This window comes from Myxine glutinosa, chromosome 5 (genome assembly GCF_964187855.1).
Source record: "Myxine glutinosa chromosome 5, kmMyxGlut1.1, whole genome shotgun sequence".
NCBI classification, from domain to species: domain Eukaryota; kingdom Metazoa; phylum Chordata; class Myxini; order Myxiniformes; family Myxinidae; genus Myxine; species Myxine glutinosa.
This window is the reverse complement of record NC_136265.1, coordinates 8806016-8831379: the sequence shown is the minus strand read 5'-3', so window position 1 is coordinate 8831379 and position 25364 is coordinate 8806016. Positions and strand designations below refer to the sequence as shown.

At 43.1% G+C, this 25364-nt stretch overlaps 1 protein-coding gene across 2 annotated transcripts in view; it reads right to left on the bottom strand.

The window, feature by feature from the left end:
* The window catches only part of LOC137427972 (epidermal growth factor receptor kinase substrate 8-like protein 2), a 65491-nt gene that overhangs the window by 35953 nt on the left and 4174 nt on the right, over positions 1-25364 (bottom strand). The window contains exons 2-12 of one of the 2 annotated variants that reach the window (XM_068117844.2): positions 18077-18123; positions 15461-15525; positions 10243-10407; positions 3516-3665; positions 2873-2931; positions 2570-2769; positions 1589-1644; positions 1192-1318; positions 1004-1089; positions 831-905; positions 574-719 (exon numbers count right to left, since the gene is read on the bottom strand). In XM_068117844.2, coding sequence (XP_067973945.2) covers positions 574-719; positions 831-905; positions 1004-1089; positions 1192-1318; positions 1589-1644; positions 2570-2769; positions 2873-2931; positions 3516-3665; positions 10243-10407; positions 15461-15525; positions 18077-18123 — 1176 coding nt within the window. Of the gene's footprint in view, positions 1-573; positions 720-830; positions 906-1003; positions 1090-1191; positions 1319-1588; positions 1645-2569; positions 2770-2872; positions 2932-3515; positions 3666-4388; positions 4487-10242; positions 10408-15460; positions 15526-18076; positions 18124-25364 lie in introns of those variants that run through there. The other variant, XM_068117845.2, reaches the window with a different exon arrangement.

Here is a 25364-nt window from a genome sequence, read left to right as displayed (position 1 = left end):
TATTCCCCATGGAGTGTTCTTTACAATGAGCCATGTGTCAATTTTTTCTATTCAGCACTTTCCGAGATATGGAGGTGCAAAGGTTTTCGATTTTTCCAAGATGGCGGCCGAATCACGTCACCTATGACGTCATAATTGCCATAAAAAATTATACAGGTGGAGTTGCACCTATGGTGAAAATTTCCTGTCAATCGGACCAAAGGTTGCAGAGAAAATCATATTTATTCTGCGTGGGCAAACAAACAAACAAACAGACAAACACAAACAAACAAACAAACAAACAGACAAACAAACAAACACAAACAGACAGACAGACAGACAGACAGACAGACCAACAGACAAACAGACAAATAAACAGACAAACAGACAAATAAACAGACAAACAGACAAATAAACAAACAAACATACAAACAAACGGATAGACAGACAGACAGACAAACAAACAGACAAACGGACTCAATTGCAATACCCTCTCTTCTGGCGAGGGTAATAAAATGTCAACTACTCGAAGGGATCAAGGAAAGGCCCTGAGGTTAGCCATAATGGAATCCCAAAGCCTGAAGTCCAACTGACCTTTGAATGCACCACGCCGGCCCCATGGCCTTCCAAAGTCCCCGCTCCACATGCGGAAGGGAATTCTCGATTAGGGTAAGCGCCGGATCGGACAGCAGTGGCTGGATGATGGAGGCCGCGACATTCGGACCACCAACGTGTGCAATCTGTTGGGAGACGCGCAAACCGATGTGGACCTAGTCTGGGAGTTGAAGACCCGATGCTCTTTGCAACCGATGCCTGATGAAGACCTGAGGACCTGACGCCCTTTTGCTCACCTTGGTAAGCGGTTCCATCAGGCATTGGACCAGTTCCTCGGCGTTTGGATCTTTAATATGACCATTCAGACGACCCTGCAGCAGGCAAACAAAGAGGTGAACGTGTTGGCGTACGTCCGACATGTTGTATCCACTCAAACCCAAAACCCAATGGGTTCTCCCCCAAAACCCACCAGCAGGTTGAAAGCATGCTTGAACTTCCGTAGAATGTCCTCAAACTCCTCCTTGGAAAGTGGTTTGACATTGTCTTGGTTATTTCCTATGACAGCAGGGAGAGATTGAGGGAAATGAAATGGAGAATACGTAAACTCCACCTGACGCTCAATTTGATGTCCTTGTGTTGATCCTTTATTCCTTTTACCTTCCTCCTTTGTTTTTGGGTTCTTCGATCCTTTTCCTTTTTGGGTCTGCTTTGCATGAGCTTCTCCCACAGTCTGAATCTTCTCCAAGAACAATTCGATCTCCTCGATTATTCGGTTGATAACCTCCTGAGTAATGGAGTTGTGACGGACGAGAGTAAAACCGGTTGGCTGAGAATCTGGCCGAAGGGACCGCTTTCGACATTGGGGATGTACAGCTATTAAAGTAGATGCAGATACAGGTAGAGTCTATCCCACCTGCCTTCTATCGATGTCAAGATCAAACAAACATCCTATGGATAACCAAGCAGGTGCGTGCGCAGTAGATAAAGGGTAAAAGGTGTCGCACAATTACCTTGTTTACAACTCCAAACCAGAACAACACAAGACGTCACTCACCGTGTCCATGGCATGCTGGTATCTCTCACCCGTGTTCTGGTCGTTTCTCAACATCTCTGCACAGAGCACACAAAATGTCCAATGGCCAATTAGAACCTATGTCCGACGGGTTGTAAATCTCCACACTCTTGATATCCAGAACGGTCGGCCGAATGAGTTGGACACACATGACTCATGAAGCATAAATTGTGACTCCATGTGCAACTGCAACTGTTACAGAACCACCGACTGTGCCAGCCATTTGGCTTGCAATACAGATGAGACACAGAGATAGAGAGGGAGAGAGGGGGGGGGAGAGGGAGAGAGGGTGGGAGAGGGAGTGGGAGAGGGAGAGAAGGAGGAAGAAGGAGAGAGGGTGGGAGGGAGAGAGGGTGGGAGAGGGAGTGGGAGAGGGAGAGAGGGGGGAAGAGGGAGAGAGGGTGGGAGGGAGAGAGGGTGGGAGAGGGAGTGGGAGAGGGAGAGAGAGAGAGAGAGATATGGATGGTCATTTCAAATGCGATTGATTGATGTTCGAATTAACTCGAGAAAACACAAAAAAAAACTTGTTTCATTCTATGATGTCCTCAAAATCATCCATTTTGATTAAGGATTTCAAGTAGGAAATGGAGTGGACAATCAGGAAAAACTTTTATAGAAGAGGAATAATGGCGGCTCAAAGGATATGGAGACAAGAGGGAGGATGAGAGCGACAAAATGAAGGAGAAGGTGTCTGACCTCAGAAGATGCTGGCCTGAGGAGATGAAAGAGAGAAGAGGATGACGGTCAATATGGAGTGGACAAAATGGAAGAGGAAGAGATCGCGTTAAAGTAGAGAATATTTCTTCTAATTTGCTCACAGACAAGGATGATGGGGCAGAGGAGGAAGAAAATGAAAGGTAAAAGACTGATGAAGATGTGAGACAGAACACCAGGAAGGTAAAGGGAATGTGTAAATCTGACTGGTTCGTGGTATCTCACAGTTTGGTCACCTGAGCCGTTCACCTGTTCGATCTGGTATAGAGGAGTAAATGAGAGACGAATGTGGTGTCGGACTTCTTGATCTGTCTGCCTTGGTCGGTTTGGGCGAGGGAGGAGGTGTTGCACTTCTTGGTGTATTTAAAGGGGGAGTAGAGGGTCGCGAGAGTGTTTCACCCTCAAATACACTTTCATCGTCTTCTTCTTCTTCTTCTTTTTCTTCTTCTCTGAAATAACAAATGTCGTTTGAAAGGGCAAAGGTTACACCGTCAGAAGCAGATGGAGAGGAAGGTTAATGGCAAACAATGAGGAAGAGGAGGGTTTCCTTACTTTATGATGCCTCGATATGCCTGGATAGATCCCTGGATGTCTGCTTGAATGAGATCCGTCTGTAAGACACATGGACCTAATGGTTGATCCTGAAGGGCAAGCAGGTAATGAGGACAACCTTTCACAAAACCTCATCCGTTTCACTCCAAAGCATAGGTAACAAGAAAAAGAGCAATCAGAGTTCGCAAACCCTCACCAGGTTGTATTTTCAATGGTTTTTAGTGTTAAAACAAATATGGCGGCCGAACCACGTGACCGATGACGTCATCAGACTAACAGACAGACAGACAAACAGACAAACGGACTCAAATGCAATACCCTCTCCCCAGGCGAGGGTAACTAGAAGGGCACTCGGTAGAGCGCATACCTCCGCCAGGTGAACAGTTTACGTTTTGTATCCCACTGATAGGCCGAATCTGGATTCGGATCTTCACCAAAATCGAATCAATTTGTCCTTGTCAAACACACAACCGGTCCACCAAATTTAGTCCGAATCCGTCCACAACTTTTTGAGATATCCTGTCACAAACAGACCAACAGACAGGTGTGAAAACATAACCTCCATCCACCTAATGCTGGAGGGGAGGGGGGTTTGTAAGGTGTCATAATTATTGCCATTGAACTGTGACGTCATTATACCCACCCTGGCATCACCGCAGGAGAAGAAGTACACATCGGGAGCCGCCTCATCTTGGGGTTGCCAGGTGAGAGCCAAGATGGCGGGGTCACAATCGGTGCCTGGTATTTCCTGGCACGAGATGACGTCTTCCAACAATATTCTCTCAACCACGTCCTGTTGTCACGCGGCAGGTGGACAGAGGTTTAGATTTTCCAACACATTCCTCGTGGTTAAAGACACCAGGATTGAGAGCCTGAGGTTGAGCACTTCCGGGAGGACATCAATAAATCCGTTTCCTCATATAAAGGTCATTCATGAACCTCTTCAGGTATTTTCCTACATCATTATTTATAAACATACATCTATATATAATTATATAAACGCGAGTTGTCTGTGTACGTGTGCGTGTCCAGTTTGTGTGTGTGTGTGTGTGTGTGTGTGTGTGTGTGTGTGTGTGCGTGTGTGTGTGTGTGTGTGTGTGTGTGTGTGTGTGTGTGTGTGTGTGTGTGTGTGCCCAGTTTTTGTGTGTGCGCATTTTATTCAGAGATGGCTGAACGGATCTTCATCAAACTTTCAGAGATTCATCACTAAGGCCCTGGGAGTGTTTTCGGCAAACAAAAACAAAAAAACAAAAAACAAATAAATTGAAAAAAAAAGGTCGTTTTTTTGGAGTTAAAGAAAAAAAGATCGCTCGATAGTCCCGAAGCCTTTTTAAATTAATGACAGTTATGTACAAGTACACATTGGCATAAATAAATACAGAACAATTACCAGACATTTGAATACAAATAAATCAAACAATTCCGGAAGTGGACGAAGTTGGTAGTATGGCTTCTTCTTCTTCCTGTAGGACAACACACTTAACTCAGAAACGTGATGAACGCCACATTCACCCACCAGCATATATATGAACCCCCTTCCTCTCCTGCCCCCCAAAAGCAGGCGAGAAATCGTCAACACCTTAAAAAGCTCTCGCTCCACCAACTCTAGCTCCACCCCCGCCAACCCAAGTTCCACCCCCACCAACCCAACCTCCACCCCCACCAACTCTAGCTCCACCACCGCCAACCCGAGCTCCACCCCCCGCTAACTCTAGCTCCACCCCCGCCAACCCGAGCTCCACCCCCACCAACCCGAGCTCCACCCCCGCCAACCCGAACTCCACCCCACCACCCAGAGCTCCACCCATGCCAACCCGAGCTCCACCACCACCAACTCTAGCTCCACCCATGCTAACCCGAACTCCACCCCCACCAACCCGGGCTCCACCCCTGCCAACCCAAGCTCCACCCCCGCCAACCGGAGCTCCACCTCCGCCAACTCTAGCTCCACCCCCGCCAACCCAAGCTCCACCCCAACTCACCCTCTCCCACCCCCCAACCCCCAATCTTCTTCACACTTCCTCCTCCCCCACTCAACCCATAATCTCTTTATGAATAATTCCTCTCACACTCACCCCAAAATCTCCTTCTCACTCACTCCTCTCCCACCCCAGATCTCCTTCCAACTCACTCCTCTCCCGCCCCAGATCTCCTTCTCAATCACTCCTCTCCCGCCCCAGATCTCCTTCCAACTCACTCCTCTCCCGCCCCAAAATCTCCTTCTCAATCACTCCTCTCCCGCCCCAGATCTCCTTCCAACTCACTCCTCTCCCGCCCCAAAATCTCCTTCTCAATCACTCCTCTCCCGCCCCAGATCTCCTTCCAACTCACTCCTCTCCCACCCCAAAATCTCCTTCTCAATCACTCCTCTCCCGCCCCAGATCTCCTTCCAACTCACTCCTCTCCCGCCCCAGATCTCGTTCCAACTCACTCCTCTCCCACCCCAGGTCTCCTTCCAACTCACTCCTCTCCCACCCCAGATCTCCTTCTCACTCACTCCTCTCCCACCCCAGGTCTCCTTCCAACTCACTCCTCTCCCGCCCCCCAACCCCCAATCTTCTTCACACTTCCTCCTCCCCTCCCCCACTCAACCCATAATCTCTTTATGAATAATTCCTCTCACACTCACCCCAAAATCTCCTTCTCAATCACTCCTCTCCCGCCCCAGATCTCCTTCCAACTCACTCCTCTCCCGCCCCAGATCTCCTTCCAACTCACTCCTCTCCCACCCCAGATCTCCTTCCAACTCACTCCTCTCCCACCCCAGATCTCCTTCCAACTCACTCCTCTCCTGCCCCAGATCTCCTTCCAACTCACTCCTCTCCCACCCCAGATCTCCTTCCAACTCACTCCTCTCCCACCCCAGGTCTCCTTCCAACTCACTCCTCTCCCACCCCAGATCTCCTTCCAACTCACTCCTCTCCTGCCCCAGATCTCCTTCCAACTCACTCCTCTCCCACCCCAGATCTCCTTCCAACTCACTCCTCTCCTGCCCCAGATCTCCTTCCAACTCACTCCTCTCCCACCCCAGGTCTCCTTCCAACTCACTCCTCTCCCGCCCCAGATCTCCTTCCAACTCACTCCTCTCCTGCCCCAGATCTCCTTCCAACTCACTCCTCTCCCACCCCAGATCTCCTTCCAACTCACTCCTCTCCCACCCCAGATCTCCTTCCAACTCACTCCTCTCCCACCCCAGATCTCCTTCCAACTCACTCCTCTCCCGCCCCAGATCTCCTTCCAACTCACTCCTCTCCCACCCCAGATCTCCTTCCAACTCACTCCTCTCCCACCCCAGATCTCCTTCCAACTCACTCCTCTCCCGCCCCAGATCTCCTTCCAACTCACTCCTCTCCCGCCCCAGATCTCCTTCTCACTCACTCCTCTCCCGCCCCAGATCTCCTTCTCACTCACTCCTCTCTCGCCCCAGATGTCCTTCTCACTCACTCCTCTCCCGCCCCAGATCCCTTTCCCACTCACTCCTCTCCCGCCCCAGATCTCCTTCTCACTCACTCCTCTCCCGCCCCAGATCTCCTTCTGACTCGCTCCTCTCCCGCCCGAGATCTCCTTCTCACTCACTCCTCTCCCGCCCCAGATCTCCTTCTCACTCACTCCTCTCCCGCCCCAGATCTCCTTCTCACTCACTCCTCTCTCGCCCCAGATGTCCTTCTCACTCACTCCTCTCCCGCCCCAGATCTCCTTCCCACTCACTCCTCTCCCGCCCCAGATCTCCTTCTCACTCACTCCTCTCCCGCCCCAGATCTCCTTCTCACTCGCTCCTCTCCCGCCCGAGATCTCCTTCTCACTCACTCCTCTCCCGCCCCAGATCTCCTTCTCACTCGCTCCTCTCCCGCCCCAGATCTCCTTCTCACTCACTCCTCTCCCGCCCCAGATCTCCTTCTCACTCACTTCTCTCTCGCCCCAGATGTCCTTCTCACTCACTCCTCTCCCGCCCCAGATCTCCTTCTCACTCACTCCTCTCCTGCCCCAGATCTCCTTCTCACTCGCTCCTCTCCTGCCCCAGATCTCCTTCTCACTCCCTCCTCTCCCGCCCCAGATCTTCTTCTCACTCACTCCTCTCCCGCCCCAGATCTCCTTGTCACTCGCTCCTCTCCTGCCCCAGATCTCCTTCCCACTCACTCCTCTCCCGCCCCAGATCTCCTTCTCACTCCCTCTTCTCCTGCCCCAGATCTCCTTCTCACTCACTCCTCTCCTGCCCCAGATCTCCTTCTCACTCGCTCCTCTCCTGCCCCAGATCTCCTTCTCACTCGCTCCTCTCCTGCCCCAGATCTCCTTCTCACTCCCTCCTCTCCCGCCCCAGATCTCCTTCTCACTCGCTCCTCTCCCGCCCCAGATCTCCTTCTCACTCGCTACTCTCCCGCCCCAGATCTCCTTCCCACTCACTCCTCTCCCGCCCCAGATCTCCTTCTCACTCACTCCTCTCCCGCCCCAGATCTCCTTCTCACTCGCTCCTCTCCCGCCCGAGATCTCCTTCTCACTCACTCCTCTCCCGCCCCAGATCTCCTTCTCACTCACTCCTCTCCCGCCCCAGATCTCCTTCTCACTCACTCCTCTCCCGCCCCAGATCTCCTTCTCACTCACTCCTCTCTCGCCCCAGATGTCCTTCTCACTCACTCCTCTCCCGCCCCAGATCTCCTTCTCACTCACTCCTCTCCTGCCCCAGATCTCCTTCTCACTCGCTCCTCTCCTGCCCCAGATCTCCTTCTCACTCCCTCCTCTCCCGCCCCAGATCTTCTTCTCACTCACTCCTCTCCCGCCCCAGATCTCCTTCTCACTCGCTCCTCTCCTGCCCCAGATCTCCTTCCCACTCACTCCTCTCCCGCCCCAGATCTCCTTCTCACTCCCTCTTCTCCTGCCCCAGATCTCCTTCTCACTCACTCCTCTCCTGCCCCAGATCTCCTTCTCACTCACTCCTCTCCCGCCCCAGATCTCCTTCTCACTCGCTCCTCTCCTGCCCCAGATCTCCTTCTCACTCGCTCCTCTCCTGCCCCAGATCTCCTTCTCACTCCTTCCTCTCCCGCCCCAGATCTCCTTCTCACTCGCTCCTCTCCCGCCCCAGATCTCCTTCTCACTCGCTACTCTCCTGCCCCAGATCTCCTTCTCACTCACTTCTCTCCCGCCCCAGATCTCCTTCTCACTCACTCCTCTCCCGCCCCAGATCTCCTTCTCACTCACTCCTCTCCCGCCCCAGATCTCCTTCTCACTCACTCCTCTCCCACCCCAGATCTCCTTCTCACTCACTCCTCTCCCACCCCAGATCACCTTCTCACTCACTCCTCTCCCGCCCCAGATCTCCTTCTCACTCACTCCTCTCCCGCCCCAGATCTCCTTCTCACTCACTCCTCTCCCGCCCCAGATCTCCTTCTCACTCACTCCTCTCCCGCCCCAGATCTCCTTCTCACTCACTCCTCTCCCGCCCCAGATCTCCTTCTCACTCACTCCTCTCCTGCCCTCTATTTTTATGACCACCATAATCATAAAACCTATAAATTCACAACTGACACGTGGTTTTGTCTTAAAGAACAAAGATTCAGTAAGTTCAACGTTTCAGCCACAGGGTAGCCTTCACCTGGGTCTAACACAGACCAGGTGTGCTTAAGGCCTCCAGCAGAAACCCTACGGGGCTCCGAAGTTTACCTCCAAAGGCCTTCATCCGTACAATGAGCCATTGAGGTTTGAGCACAATATTGTCTGCATTTCCCAACAAAATCAAACCAACTAGTGATGCGTAAACAAGGTGTAGAAGTGGTAGACTTGGTCCAGCACTGCCAATGTGGAGTGAACATTAACCTGGACGATGAATAAAATGAAACTCTGGGTTCTTCTTCCTCAATTTTTTGATTATAATATCTTCCATACATAGTTTGATGGTGAGTTTCCTCTTAATTCCACAAGCCTAATGTAACGAACAAAGGGCATTGTGAGAAACAGCAACGTGATGACGTCACGTTGCTATAGGATTAAAATAAATAGCAAGTCAGGTCTAGTTTTACAAGAACAAGCGAGCACTGATGAAAATGAGGTAAAAATAAATAAATAAATAAAATAAATAAATAAATATAAATAAATAAATAAAAATAATAAATAAATATAATAAATAAATAAATATAATAAATAAATATAATAAATAATAAACAAATATAATAAATAATTATATAATAATAAATTTATATAATAAATAATAAATAAATATAAAAATAATAAATAAATAATAAATTATAAATAAATAAATAATAATAATAATAATAATAAATAATTAATAATAATAATAATAATAATAATTAATAATATGCAGGATGGCCAGGATGGATGGCAGGATGGATGGCCAATATGCAGGATGGCCAATATGTCAATATGCAGATGGGTGAATATGTCAATATGTCAATATGCAGATGGTCAGGATGTCAATATGTGATGTGATGCCAATATGTCAATATGTGATGTGATGTCAATATATGTCAATGATGTGAAATGTCAATATGTGATGTGATGATGTGATGTGATGATGATGTGATGTCAATATGATGATGTGATGATGATGTGATGTCATCACAAATGATGTGATGTCAATATGTCAATGTGATGTCAATATGTCAAAATGTGATGTCAATGATGTCAATATGTCAATATGTCAATATGTCAATATGTGATGTGATGATGTGATGTGATGATGATATGATGTCAATATGATGATGATGTGATGATGATGTGATGATGATGTGATGTCATCACAAATTATGTGATGTCAATATGTCAATGTGATGTCAATATGTCAAAATGTGATGTCAATGATGTCAATATGTCAATATGTCAATATGCAGATGGTCAATATGTCAATATGCAGATGGTCAATATGTCAATATGCAGATGGTCAATATGCAGGATGGCCAATAAATAATAATAAATAATAATAATAATAATAAAATAATAATAATAATAAATAATAATAATAAATAATAATAATAAATAAATAATAAATAAATTATATAATAAAATATAAATAATAAATAATAAATAATAAATAATAAATATCATAAATAATAAATAAATATAATACATAAATAAATAAAAATAAATAAATAAATCAAAATAAAAAAATAAAAATATATAATAAATAAATATATAAGTAAATAAAAATAAATAAATAAATCACGTTGTTATAGGATTAAAATAAATACCAAGTCAGGTCTAGTTTTACAAGAACAAGCGAGCACTGATGAAAATGAGGCCCAAAGTGGGCCTACGAACAAGAATTGGAAACATTTTGGCCTTTGGTGTTGTAACTGAAATTTACAATGGTTTTCAGTTTGATTTATCTACTTGAACACAAGTTGACGGTACCTATTGCCCACCTGGCTCTCGGGATCGAGGAGCAAGAGGCTATCTTGATTTAGCCGCAGTCTTAGTTTCTGGGCCCACACGTGACCCTTATCCTGAAGCACTCGTAACTTAAGAACTCCCTCGGCTATTGAAGCTATCCCTCCGCCCTCCTTGGACAGCTTGAAGGTTGTCTGATGCTAAATAAGGGAATGATGGAGAAAGACAGATCATGAAACGTCATGTGCACTTCCACAGCCAATCAGGGAGCTCGAACGGTAACACATGGCATCCTCCACACAAATCCTTTGGCAATTCAAACGTTGCAGTTTTATCTTTTCATGGAAGGAAGTGAAGTGCACATTTTAATAAATATCACAGATAGTAATTCTCAATTTTTGAAATTACAGCTTGTTTTTTTTAATCAAAATGTAGTAGAAATAGAAAATGAGAACGACACTTGATAGAGCGCACACCTCCGCCAGGTTGAACAGTTTATGTTTTGTATTCACTGATGGGCCGGATCTGGATTCCGACCTGAACCAAAATCGAATCGGCTTGTTCTTGTCGCTTACCCAAATCATCCAACAAGTTTTGTCTGAATAGATCCATAACTTTTTGAAATATCCTGCTCCCAGACAGACAAACAAACAGACAGGCAAACAAACAAACAAGAAATATGTCGTGCGTAGCATGATACTTGTGAAATCCCTAAAATAGGTTGTTGACCTTTGGCCTATGTTGACCTCAAAAATAGTTGGTGGTTGAATTCAGTTAGCTGATATGTAAATCCTCTTCAAATTTCAAGTCAATCGGAGGAAAATTGAGGATTTTAGATATTTGAAATTGTTGTTGACCTTTGGCCTATGTTGACCCTTTGGCCTATGCTGATCTCAAAAATAGTTGGTGGTTGAATTAAGTTAGCTGATATGTAAATCCTCTTCAAATTTCAAGTAAATCGGAGGAAAATTGAGGATTTTAGAAAATTGGCCTATGTTGACCTCAAAATACTTGGTGGTTGAATTCATTGACCAGATCTGCAAGTCCTCTTCAAATTTCAAGTCAATTGGATGAAAACTGAGGATTTTAGAAATTTGGCCTATGTTGACCTTTTGGCCTATGTTGACCTCAAGAGTACTTGGTGGTTGAATTCAGTGACCAGATCTGCAAGTCCTCTTCAAATTTCAAGTAAATTGGGTGAAAATTGAGGATTTTAGAAATGTGGCCTATGTTGACCATTTGGCCGATGTTGACCTCAAATATACTTGGTGGTTGAATTCAGTGACCAGATCTGCAAGTCCTCTTCAAATTTCAAGTCAATTGGATGAAAATTGAGGATTTTAGAAATGTGGCCTATGTTGACCTTTTGGCCTATGTTGATCTCAAAAATAGTTGGTGGTTGAATTCAGTTAGCTGATTTGTAAATCCTCTTCAAATTTCAAGTAAATCGGAGGAAAATTTAGGATTTTAGAAAATTGACCTATGTTGACCTTTTGGCCGAGGTTGACCTCAAAAATACTTGGTGGTTGAATTCATTTACCTGATATGTACATCCTCTTCAAATTTCAAGTCAATCGGAGGAAAATTGAGGATTTTAGATATTTGACAAAGTTGTTCACCTTTGACCTATGTTGACCCTTTGACCTCAAAATCAATAGGTTTTTCCTTATGACCAAGTCTACCATTTGGTGAGGTTTCGTAAAGATCGGTTTAAAATTCTGACTTGTAGGCGATTGACAGACAGACAGAATAGCACATAAGACCAACCAATATACACTACTTGAAAAATCTTCGATTTTCACAAGTGCCAAACAGACCGACAAACAAACAAACAAACAAGAAAACGTCATGCGTAGCACGATACTTGCAAAATACGCCCTCCCCCAAAAGTTTACCATTGATACAGCAAATTGTCCATTTCATGAAGTTTAAAATTTACAATCTTGATCAAAGCTCGGGTCAACAGGATGAAAAGTGACGATTTTTGAGATGAAAAATGATGATTTTGGAAGGTTGACCTTCAGTTGACCTTTGACCTTTTGACCTCAAAAATAGTTAGTTTCCCTATTTCGTGACTCAATGTGCAAATGCTGTTCAATTTTCAAGTCAATTCGATGAAAATAGAGGATTTTAGAAATTTGGCCTATGTTGACCTTTTGGCCTATGTTGACCTCAAGAATACTTGGTGGTTGAATTCAGTGACCAGATGTGCAAGTCCTCTCCAAATTTCAAGTCAATTGGATGAAAATTGAGGATTTTAGAAATTTGGCCTATGTTGACCATTTGGCCTATGTTGACTTCAAAAATTCTTGGTGGTTTAATTCAATGACCAGATATGCAAGTGGTCTTCAAATTTCAAGTCAATCGGATGAAAATTGAGGATTTTAGAAATTTAGCAAAGTTGGTGACCTTTGGCCTATGTTGACCTTTTGACCTATTGACCCCAAAAACAATAGGCTTCTGGCATTTGACCAACCCTACCACTTGGTGAAGTTTGGTGAAGATCGGTTGAAAATTGTGACCTGTAGGCCGGTGACAAACTAACAGAGTCACAAACACAACCGACCAATATGCTTGAAAAATCTTCGATTTTGCAAGTAACAAACAAACAAACAAGAAAACGTCATGCGTAGCACGATACTTGCAAAATACGCCCTCCCCCAAAAGTTTACCATTGATACAGCAAATTGTCCATTTCATGAAGATTAAAATTTACAATCTTGATCAAAGCTCGGGTCAACAGGATGAAAAGTGACGATTTTTCAGATGAAAAATGATGATTTTGGAAGGTTGACCTTGAGTTGACCTTTGACCTTTTGACCTCAAAAATAGTTCGTTTCCCTATTTAGTGACTCAATGTGCAAATGCTGTTCAATTTTCAAGTCAATTCGATGAAAATTGAGGATTTTAGAAATTTGGCCTATGTTGACCTTTTGGCCAAAGTTGACTTCAAGAATACGAGGTGGTTGAATTCAGTGACCAGATATGCAAGTCCTCTTCAAATTTCAAGTCAATTGGATAAAAATTGAGGATTTTAGAAATTTGGCCTATGTTGACCATTTGTCCTATGTTGACCTCAAAAATACTTGGTGGTTGAATTCAGTGACCAGATATGCAAGTGGTCTTCAAATTTCAAGTCAATCGGATGAAAATTGGGGATTTTAGAAATTTAGCAAATTTGGTGACCTTTGGCCTATGTTGACCTTTTGACCTATTGACCCCAAAAACAATAGCCTTCTGGCTTTTGACCAACTCTAACATTTGGGGAAGTTTGGTGAAGATCGGTTGAAAATTGTGACCTGTAGGCCGGTGACAAACAAACAAACAAACAAACAGACAGACAGTCACAAACACAACCGACCAATATACTTGAAAAATCTTCGATTTTGCAAGTAACAAGAAAACGTCATGCGTAGCACGATACTTGCAAAATACGCCCTCCCCCAAAAGTTTTCAATGTGACATGATGGCCTATGGTGACCTCAAAAATACTTGGTGGTTGAAGTCAGTGACCAGATATGCAAGTCCTCTTCAAATTTCATGTCAATTGGATGAAAATTGAGGATTTTAGAAATTTGGCCTATGTTGACCTTTTGGCCTATGTTGACCTCAAAGATACTTGGTGGTTGAATTCAGTGACCAGATATGCAAGTCCTCTTCAAATTTCAAGTCAATTGGATGAAAATTGAGGATTTTAGAAATTTGGCCTATGTTGACCTTTTGACCTATGTTCACCTAAAATATAATTTGTGGTTGAATTCAGTGACGAGATATGCAAGTCCTTTTCAAATTTCAAGTCAATTGGATGAAAATTGAGGATTTTAGAAATTTGGCCTATGTTGACCATTTGGCCTATGTTGACCTCAAGAATACTTGGTGGTTGAATTCAATGCAAGTCCTCTCCAAATTTCAAGTCAATTGGATGAAAATTGAGAATTTTAGAAATTTGGCCTATGTTGACCATTTGGCCTATGTTGACCTCAAAATTACTTAGTGGTTGAATTCAGTGACCAGATATGCAAGTGGTCTTCAAATGTCAAGTCAATCGGATGAAAATTGGGGATTTTAGAAATTTAGCAAATTTGGTGACCTTTGGCCTATGTTGACCTTTTGACCTATTGACCCCAAACACAATAGGCTTCTGGCATTTGACCAACTCTACCATTTGGTGAAGTTTGGTGAAGATCGGTTGAAAATTGTGACCTGTAGGCCGGTGACAAACAAACAAGCAAACAAACAAGCAAACAAACAAGCAAACAAACAAACAGAGTCACAAACACAACCGACCAATATACTTGAAAAATCTTCGATTTTGCAAGTAACAAACAGGGGTGAAAACATAACCTTAGGTAGTGGAGAAGATAATGATAAAATAGTTCAGAAAGACCTTTGGCTGTGTTACAGTCCTACAGGCCTAGCTATCTCCAATCAATTCTTTAAAATTAAAATCAGAAATCCGTGTAGATGTGGATAATGTCCGTGTGGATGTGGATAATGTCCGTGTAGATGTGGATAATGTCCGTGTAGATGTGGATAATGTCCGTGTAGATGTGGATAATGTCTTTGTGTAGATATGGATAATGTCCGTGTAGATGTGGATAATGTCCGTGTAGATGTGATAATGTCCGTGTAGATGTGGATAATGTCCGTGTAGATGTGGATAATGTCCGTGTAGATGTGGATAATGTCCGTGTAGATGTGGATAATGTCCGTGTAGATGTGGATATCCGTGTAATCCGTTTAGATGTGGATAATGTCCGTGTAGATGTGGATAATGTCTGTGTAGATGTGGATAATGTCCGTGTAGATGTGGATATCCGTGTAATCCGTGTCGATGTGGATAATGTCCGTGTAGATGTGGATATCTGTGTAATCTGTGTCGATGTGGATAATGTCCGTGTAGACGTGGATATCCGTGTAATCCGTTTCGATGTGGATAATGTCCGTGTAGATGTGGATAATGTCTGTGTAGATGTGGATAATGTCCGTGTAGATGTGGATATCCGTGTAATCCGTGTCGATGTGGATAATGTCCGTGTAGATGTGGATATCCGTGTAATCCGTGTCGATGTGGATAATGTCCGTGTAGATGTGGATATCCGTGTAATCCGTGTCGATGTGGATAATGTCCGTGTAGATGTGGATATCCGTGTAATCCGTGTCGATGTGGATAATGTCCGTGTAGATGTGGATAATGTTGAGGCTTTGCACGTGTTAGTGAGAATTCATCATCCGCGGTGCATTGATCCTCACCTCCACAGAATGGTCCAACACAGAACTCATCGTAGTTGCACATTTTGAGAAGGACTTTCGTTGCTCTGTTCCAAAAACACCATGATTGTTTGACAAATAAAAAGGAATTCATAGCATTGGCCAAGTATGCAAAAAATGCATTTTCTTTTGTTACTTATTAGCACAACAGGTTAATAAAAGATGTTGTCGTACCGAAAACAGGTTAATGTTTTGTTAACAAGTTAAACATCGAAAACAGGTTAATGTTAACAGGTTAAACAGGTTGCTCTCTCTCATGCACAGATTTATCCCATCTCGTCTTCAGTTGTCATACCCTTCCTCCCGTCCATGGTACACGGAATCTTGTGGTGAGGCTATTGCCCAGAAACAACTTGCCTTCGTCTCCTGGAAAGCAAATCCAACGGAAGGAAATCTCATTTCCTTTCAGAAAGCCCGAAACAAGTGTGTGTCCACCCTCAGGAGAGCCAGGAAACAATCTCTCTCCGTTCTCAGGACCGAACTCTCTTATCTGTCTCCCTCTTCCAAATCCTGGTGGCGTCTGGTCAAATCTGTTTCTGGTGTTTGTTCCCCCTCCATCCCCTCCCTCACCTCAAATGGCCACACGGCTGACTCCGCACGTGAAAAAGCTGAATGCCTCAACTCTGTGTTTGCCTCTAAATCTTGTGTCCCAAACCCATCCCTCTCTGTACCCACCGTACCCAGTCGTACCCAGCTGCTCCTGGACTCCGGGTCCTTTCCTCCTGACAAGGTGGAAAAGTTTCTGTCAACCCTCGACTCTGATTCTGCAACTGGACCTGACGGCATCAGCCCACGGGTCCTAAAATCCTGTTCTTCCGCTCTTTCACTCCCTCTCTCTGTTCTCTTCACCCTCTCTTTTGCTCAAGGTCAACTGCCATCTGCTTGGAAATCAGCCAACATCACCACTTTGCACAAAAAGGTGCAAAAACAGATCCTAGCAACTACAGACCAATCAGCCTTCTCCCAATTATCAGCAAAGTCATGGAATCCATCATTGCTTCGGATATGAAATCTTTCCTCTTCTCCAATGGCTTGATCTCTGATCATCAATTTGGTTTCAGACCAGGTCACTCTACTCTGGACATGCTGCTTCTGCTGTCTCAACAATGGATGGAGGTCCTCAATGCCAAACAGGAAATTAGAGCTGTCTCTCTCGACATATCACGTGCCTTCGATACGGTCTGGCACCCCGCTCTGCTGACCAAACTCTCCTCCTTTGGTATCCATGGAAATCTCCACGCATGGCTGGCGGACTTCCTCTCTGGTCGTAGTCAACGTGTGGCCCTGAATGGGTTTCTCTCATCTCCTCTTCCTGTTCAGGCTGGAGTTCCCCAAGGCAGTGTTCTGGGCCCTGTGCTTTTTCTGGTCTTCATCAATGATCTCTCTGACTCTCTTGAAAATCCTCTCTATCTCTTTGCTGATGACTCCACTCTCTGCCGCTCCATTCCTCATCCCTCAGATCGGCAGTGTACAGCCTCCTCACTCTCTGCAGACCTGGACAAAATCACAGACTGGGCAAACAAGTGGAACATGTCTTTCAATCCTGACAAATCTCACACTCTTACGATGCTCTCCGAAAAGACCGACTGGACAACCCTCCCATCTACTTTCTGAATAATCCTCTCCAAGAAGTTCTGTCACTCAAGCTTTTGCGTCTCACTATCTGCCATGATCTTTCCTGGGAAAACCACATTTCCAAGCTGGCCTCCAAAGCCAGTCGCCGACTGGGCATCCTCCGTCGTGCGAAGTCCTTCCTTGGCACACCTGCGCTCTTCACCACATACAAGGCTTTCATCCGCAGATCAATGGAATACTGCTCTCCCCTCTGGGCTGGTGCTCCTGCCTCACACCTAACTCGTCTTCACGCTGTTGAAAGCAAAGCATTCAGAATCATTGGAATCTCCCGCGAAGACGCTATCTCCGAGGGCCTTTCACTTACTCACCGCAGGCAGGTTGGTGGTCTTTCCGTCTTCTACCGACTCCTCTCCGGCCTTGCTCCCCCAGCTCTCTCTGAGCTCTGTCTCCCAAATATTCCTGCAGGTCGCACAAGATCTGCCTGCAACCCTCTTATGGTTAAACTGCCGAAATCAAGACTCTCTGCTCACCTTCACTCCTTCATTCCTCTTTTCTCCCGCCTCTGGAACAAACTCCCTCACTCTCTTCAATCCCACTCCTCCCTCCAGGTCTTTAAAACGGCTGTTCACCACCATCTCTTATCTTCCCCAATCCAAAACCTTGATCTTTTCTACCCCCGCTAATTTCACCCCAATTCCACTTTTTTGAGGTGACTTTTGTCTTCTTTCCTGGAAGTCCTTGGTGTCCTTGCGTTGTATACCTATCCTGCCTCCCCTTAGGCCCTCTGCCTCCCACACATCTCCCGATGTCCCTGCCCTCAAATGTTGCGTTTGTGTGCTTCCTCCCCTTCTCTCCCCATCTTGTCGACCGCTCCCATTTTTATATACTTTGTTTACTTGTTTGTTTGATTTGTTTGTTTGATAAATGTTAGCTCTTTCACGAGCCTCGACTCTGTATACAAAAAAAAAATAAAAAAAAATAAATGGCGTACCGAAAACAGGTTAATAAAAGATGTTGTCGTACCGAAAACAGCTTTAGCAGTCGGTTCAGGACGTTTATGGAGTTCAATCCTGGTGGAAAAGACAGACGCAAATTACCACAAGTATTGAAAATACATCCCCGAGTGTGTTAATGTGTGCTTAAAGGTCACGTGGTTTTATGAAAATTCACGTGAAGACAACATCTCAAACTCTTTATTGTCGTATGGAAGACAGTGCGTGATTGGGATTAAATGGGTAAAGGAGTCAAGAGTGAAGGCCATTGCCTTCATGGTACAAATGGAGAGCACAGACCCATGGGGAATCGGATCTTTAAAATCCCAACCAGACAACACACCAGGGGCGACTCTTCACCATCACAAAGCCCTGAAGTTCTCAAATCAACTTTACTGGTCACTCTCAAAACTCCCACTCAGCTATATCGCTACCGGGCTCGCTGCAATCTCTCTCTCTCTTGCAAACAAACATCATACACTTTTCTTCAAACACTTTTCTCACTCATTTTCACTCCTCACCTTTACATTCTCTCTTTACTTCTCTTTCCTCTCATTTCCTCACATTGTCCAACTAAATATGAAAAAGTCTAAAAAGTTAATGGCCCCTAGTTCCCGGCATTATGGAGTGCAAAGAATCTCCGATGACCTGCCTGTCTCTGCTACCAACGAGAGGGGGGGCTCAGACAGTTGTAGCATCGGTCCCTCCAAAGACCCTTGCCTGTTGAATGAACGTGACTCTTTTTCAATTCATTTCACCACCATTCGTGGTCTTTCTTCAAATCTTTCCTCTGTTGAATATCATTTTGCAAGTTACTCTCCTAATATATTGCTCTCTCAGAGACCCAATTGTCACACGACGTTCTTCTTAACTCCTTTAACATTTCAAACTACAACCTTCACTCACGATTCCACTCTAAAGGAGGAGTGTGTATCGACTCCAACATCAACACACCTGCCGTACGCCTTGCGGACCTCGAATCTCCAAACTTTGATGTCATCTGCCTTAAGGTTTGTCTCCCGACCAGCACTATTTTTCTCTGTTTCACTTATGCTTCAGTCACATTTGGCTCGGCGGCCGTAGGGTCTAACAAATCTACGGCCACTAGCAATTATAGGGTGGCCGCAGTATTTCCACGGTCACACAATGTAGCAGTCACATATGTTTTTATTTTTTGGGTAGCCGCATGGGGTATTTAGAAATTGTGGAGACCGAAAACGTGGGGGTGCCGTACGGTCTTTGATTTGATGTCGCACGGTGACCTTAGGGCGTCCCTGCGGCGGCCATATAATTTTCAAGGCAGACGCAAGGTAGCCTCAAGGTGCCCGCAAGGCGACCGCAGGGCGGCCCTAAGGCGAACGTGCGGCCAGACGGACGGTAACGAGTGGGTATATATACCAGTTCTTTTTCATATGTATAACAGCACTTACAGTTGTCATGGCTACGGCTTGTCGAATTGCTACGGCCAACCTAGAAATGAAAAAAGTTATAACTCCGCGCTATAATTCCACGGCGACCCCTACGGCCTGTAAAAGATAGCCATACGCCCTAGGGCCACCCTGAGGCCACCTCAGAAACTCTGCGGCCGCCGCACGTTTCTGTCAATTTAGGGGGGGTACGGCCGCCGTATCCTAGCCGTAGAGCAAATGTGACTGAGGAGTTACTGCTCTCCCAACTCTACCAACTCCACAGCTTTCTTTGACTATCTTAATTCCTGCCATGAGACCATGACATCCGAACACCCTCAAGCAGAATTCCTCTATTTAGGAGACTTCAATATGCACCACAGGGAGTGGTTGAAATCATCCCACACGGATGTCGGGGGAGTTGAAGCTCTTACATTTTCCATTCTCAATGATTTGGAACAAATGATCACCCACCCATGACCACTCGTCCAATACTTTGGATTTGTTATTTACCTCCAATCCGTTGCGTTACAGCTACGCAATCTCACCTCCAATTGGTTCTTCTGACCACAATCGTGTAAACATCACTTTACTTACCAGCACTCCATCGGCAACTGCTCCGACTAAACGCCAGTATTGGCATTTCAATAGCGCTGACTTGACTGGTTTATGGAAAAAAAATTCTGACTTTCCCTGGAAAGACTAGTGCCTCTCCTCGGCCGATGCCTCTATCTCTGCTGAACGTATAGCTGAGGTTATTGTTGCAGGAATGGAGGTTTATATCCCCTTCTCTTTCAAGTTTACCTCTCCTACCAACTCTTGGTTCAATAATTCCTGCTCTGCAGCCATTTGTGCAAGAGAAGCGTCATGTCGGACATGGAGAAACTCTTCTTCCTCTGACTCACATTCAGCTTTCATATCTGCTACAAACCATTGCAAACACGTTATTCGTGAGGCGAAGCATTCCTTTATCCAAAATAAATGTGACAACCTCTCATCTTCTTCCACTAATAGATCTTTCTGGTCATTAGCCAAAAGTATCTCCAACAACTTCTGTTGCTCTACCTTTCCTTCACTGTTCCGTTCTGACGGTACTACAGCTGTTTCTCCGACTGACAAAGCAACTCTTTTTGGTTCTCTTTTCTCCTCTAATTCCACTCCTGATGACTCCAACATTCCATCTCCCTCTAATTCACCCCTTACCAATCCTATGCCCCTCCCCATAATCTCTTTTCATGCAGTCCAAAAGGTACTCCTCTCTCTGGACACAAGCAAGGCATACGGACAAGATGGCATTCCTCCTCGTGTCTTGAAGGAGTGTGCTTCAGAACTTGCACCCGTGCTTGCTCGTTTGTTTCGTTTTTGTTAAAAACCCAAACTTTTCCTCTTTCCTGGAAACATGCCTTAGTGCAGCCTATTTTAAAGAAGGGCGATCGTTCAAACCCTTCCAACTACCGTCCTATTGCTCTGACTTCTACTATTTCCAAAGTCTTTGAATGTCTTCTCCCTCCTTCCCTATCAACAGCGGTGTCCCTCAGGGTTCTGTCCTGTCTCCAACACTCTTCCTTCTTTTTATCAATGACCTTCTTTCTTCTACAAATAACCAAATGCACTCATATTCTGATGACTCAACGTTGCATTCCTCCATGTTTTCCCCATCTGCTCCATCTTCTCTCAATCGATCTACATCTCATTTGATCACAGCCACCTCTTTAAATTCGGATTTGCACAAGAAATCCCAGTGGGGCAAATGTAACCAGGTTAAGTTTAAAGCTTCTAAAACTCAATTTCTTCCCATATCTCTCTCCAAAACTCCTCTCATCTCTCCAATCTCCTTTGAAAGTTCCACAATTACACCATGTGATACAATAGACCTACTAGGTATTACCTTAACTTCAAATCTATCCAGGAATCCACACATTACACAAATAGCTAAATCTGCCTCGAAGAAACTAGGAGTCCTGTTCAGATGTCGAAGATTCTTCTTCTCTCAACAGTTGCTTCAACTACGTATATAAAGGATTGATTCGTCCTCGTGTCGAGAACTGCTCTCACATCTGGGGAGGTTCTAGCTCCACAAACTTATTGGACAGAATTGAATCCAAAATAATCCGACTTGTCAACTCTCCCAATCTGACCTCAAAACTTGACCCTCTCGAATTCCAGCACAAAGTTGGCTCTTTCTCTTTTCTACAGATATTACTTCGGTTTTTGCTCCCAATAACTTTCTGCCTGTATACCTCCGCCATTAGCGAGACCACGGAATACTCGACAAGCCCTTCACATCTCATGATTACTGTGTGGCCATTGGCAACTCGAGGGTGGGCCGTTATGATGTTTGTTTCTTCCCCTCCACTGCCAAACTCTGGAACTCTTTACCTTCCCATGTCTTTCCAAACGCTTATGATCTTCCCCTTTTCAAACAGCACATTCTCTGCTTTCTCAAAAGCTCTTAGACTATTACTCCTTCTTTACTTTTCTATCAATGCAGCTCTTTTATTTGGCCCTGCCTCGATGAGGACGACATAGTCTGTGCCTGGAGCCTTCTACAATATAGACAAAAAAAAAAAGAAGCATCTCACAAATCATTTTGGATTGGATGCTCGGTTTCTACATAAGAAAACCCACAAACAGCAACACAAGTATGAAATAAACGGTATAATAACCGAAAGTTTCCAAGCTCTGAGCAAATGTGAGAGAGGATTGTAATTTCTACACCTGCAAACTGTGAAATAAAAACCTCAATCTATATCTAGCATTTGAAACTCATAATTTCTATAAATGTGAACTGTGAAATAAAAACCTCAATTTATATCTAGCATTTGAAAATCATAATTTATATAAATGTAAACTGTGAAATAAAAAAAACCTCAATTGATATCCAGCATTTGAAAATTGTAATTTATATAACTGTAAACTGTGAGATAAAAACCTCAATTGATATCGAGCATTTGAAAATCATAATTTATATTACTGTAAACTGTGAAATAAAAACCTCAATTGATATCTAGCATTTGAAAATTGTAATATTTATTACTGTAAACTGTGAGACATAAACCTCAATTGATACCCAGCATTTGAAAATTGTTATTTATATTACTGTAAACTGTGAAATAAAAACCTCAATTTATATCTAGCATTTGAAAATTGTAATTTATATTACTGTAAACTGTGAAATAAAAACCTCAATCGATATCTAGCATTTGAAAATTGTAATTTATATAACTGTAAACTGTGAGATAAAAACCTCAATTGATACCCAACATTTGAAAATTGTAATTTATATAACTGCAAACTGTGAAATAAAAACCTCAATTTATATCTAGCATTTGAAAATTGTAATTTATATAACTGTAAACTGTGAGATAAAAACCTCAATTTACATCTAGAATTTGAAAATTGTAATTTATACAACTGTAAACTGTGAAATAAAAACCTCAATCGATATCTAGCATTTGAAAATTGTAATTTCTTTAACTGTAAACTGTGAAATGAAAATCTCAATTGAAATCTAGCATTTGAAAATCATAATTTCTATAAATGTAAACTGTGAGATAAAAACCTCAATTGATATCCAGCATTTGAAAATCATAATTTATATAAATGTGAACTGTGAGATAAAAACCTCAATTGATATCTAGCATTTGAAAATCATAATTTCTATAAATGTGAACTGTGAAATAAAAACCTCAATTTATATCTAGCATTTGAAAATCATAATTTCTATAAATGTCAACTTTGAAATAAAAACCTCAATCGATATCTAGCATTTGAAAACTGTAATTTATATAACTGTAAACTGTGAAATAAAAACCTCAATTGACATCTAGCATTTGAAAATCATAATTTCTATAAATGTAAACTGTGAAATAAAAACCTCAATTGATATCTCGCATTTGAAAATCATAATTTGTATAACTGTAAACTGTGAGATAAAAACCTCAATTGATATCTAGCATTTGAAAATCATAATTTCTATAAATGTGAACTGTGAAATAAAAACCTCAATTGATATCTAGCATTTGAAAATCATAATTTCTATAAATGTAAACTGTGAAATAAAAACCTCAATTGATATCCAGCATTTGAAAATTGTAATTTCTATAAATGTAAACTGTGAAATAAAAACCTCAATTGATATCTAGCATTTGAAAGTCATAATTTATATAACTGTAAACTGTGAGATAAAAACCTCAATTGATATCTAGCATTTGAAAATCATAATTTCTATAAATGTAAACTGTGAAATAAAAACCTCAATTGATATCTAGCATTTGAAAGTCATAATTTATATAACTGTAAACTGTGAGATAAAAACCTCAATTGATATCTAGCATTTGAAAGTCATAATTTCTATAAATGTAAACTGTGAAATAAAATCCTCAATTGATATCTAGCATTTGAAAGTCATAATTTATATAACTGTAAACTGTGAGATAAAAACCTCAATTGATATCTAGCATTTGAAAATCATAATTTCTATAAATGTAAACTGTGAAATAAAAACCTCAATTGATATCTAGCATTTGAAAATTGTAATTTATATAACTGTAAACTGTGAGATAAAAACCTCAATTGATATCTAGCATTTGAAAATCATAATTTCTATAAATGTAAACTGTGAGATAAAAACCTCAATTGATACCCAGCATTTGAAAATTGTAATTTATATAACTGTGAACTGTGAAATAAAAACCTTAATTTATATCTAGCATTTGAAAATTGTAATTTATATTACTGTAAACTGTGAAATAAAAACCTCAATCGATATCTAGCATTTGAAAATTGTAATTCATATTACTGTAAACTGTGAAATAAAAACCTCAATTGATACTCAACATTTGAAAATTGTAATTCATATTACTGCAAACTGTGAAATAAAAACCTCAATTGATATCGAGCAGCAGGTAGGTAATGCTTGCCTATAATAATAAAGCTTCTATTTACTATGTACCTACATACAAAGCACGGTGTGTTATTGCTTACAATGTGTAAGATTACTCCACTAGTACTATAACTGCAATCTGTGAGATATATTTTTAAGAGAGCAAATATATATTTCACGGTGTCAAATCCCCCCCCCCCTCCTCCCCACCCCCCAACTCCCCCACCATACACCCCGTTAATGAGCACAGATTTTGATGCAGTCAATCCACCTTTGTTAGGCATCAGATATGAAGCTTGTGGCCAAGTTTCATCAAAATCGTGTGTGTAGTTTCGGAGAAGAGAGCAAATACCTATTTTGGGGGGTCAAACCCCCCTCCCGTCGTAAACCGCCTTAATGAGCGCAGATTTTGATGCGGTCAATACACCTTCGTTATGTATCAGATATGCAGCTGGTAGCCAGGTTTCATCAAAATTGTGTGTGTCGTTTCGGGGGAAGAGAGCAAATACCTATTTTGGGGGGTCAGCCCCCCACTCCCGTAGACCCCCTTAATGAGCGCAGATTTTGATACGGTTAATACACCTTCATTAGGCATCAGATATGAAGCTTATGGCCAAATTTCATCAAAATTGTTTATTTGGTTCAAGCGATAAATGACTGAAGTGTTTACAGACTCACTGACTGACTGACTGACTTACCTATGGGCACTGCTCGATCGCATAAGCTCACCGGACTAAATTCCAGTTGAGCTAATAAATTAATCGATTAATTGATTAATCAATAAATAAGTAAATCAAAAATACATTTTGCACATAAATCACTTGGTCATTGTCGTGTCCAAATCTCAGCTTCCTAGCTTAAAAGGTGCCTGAGACATCGCCCGGACAAACAAACAAACAAACAAACAAACAAACAAACAAACAAACAGAGTGAAAACTGAGTACTCCCTTTTGGGGCCCCCCAATGACGTCATACAGCACCTAGAGATGGAATAGGAAAAGAACGGTGTACAATACCTATGGGCGCTC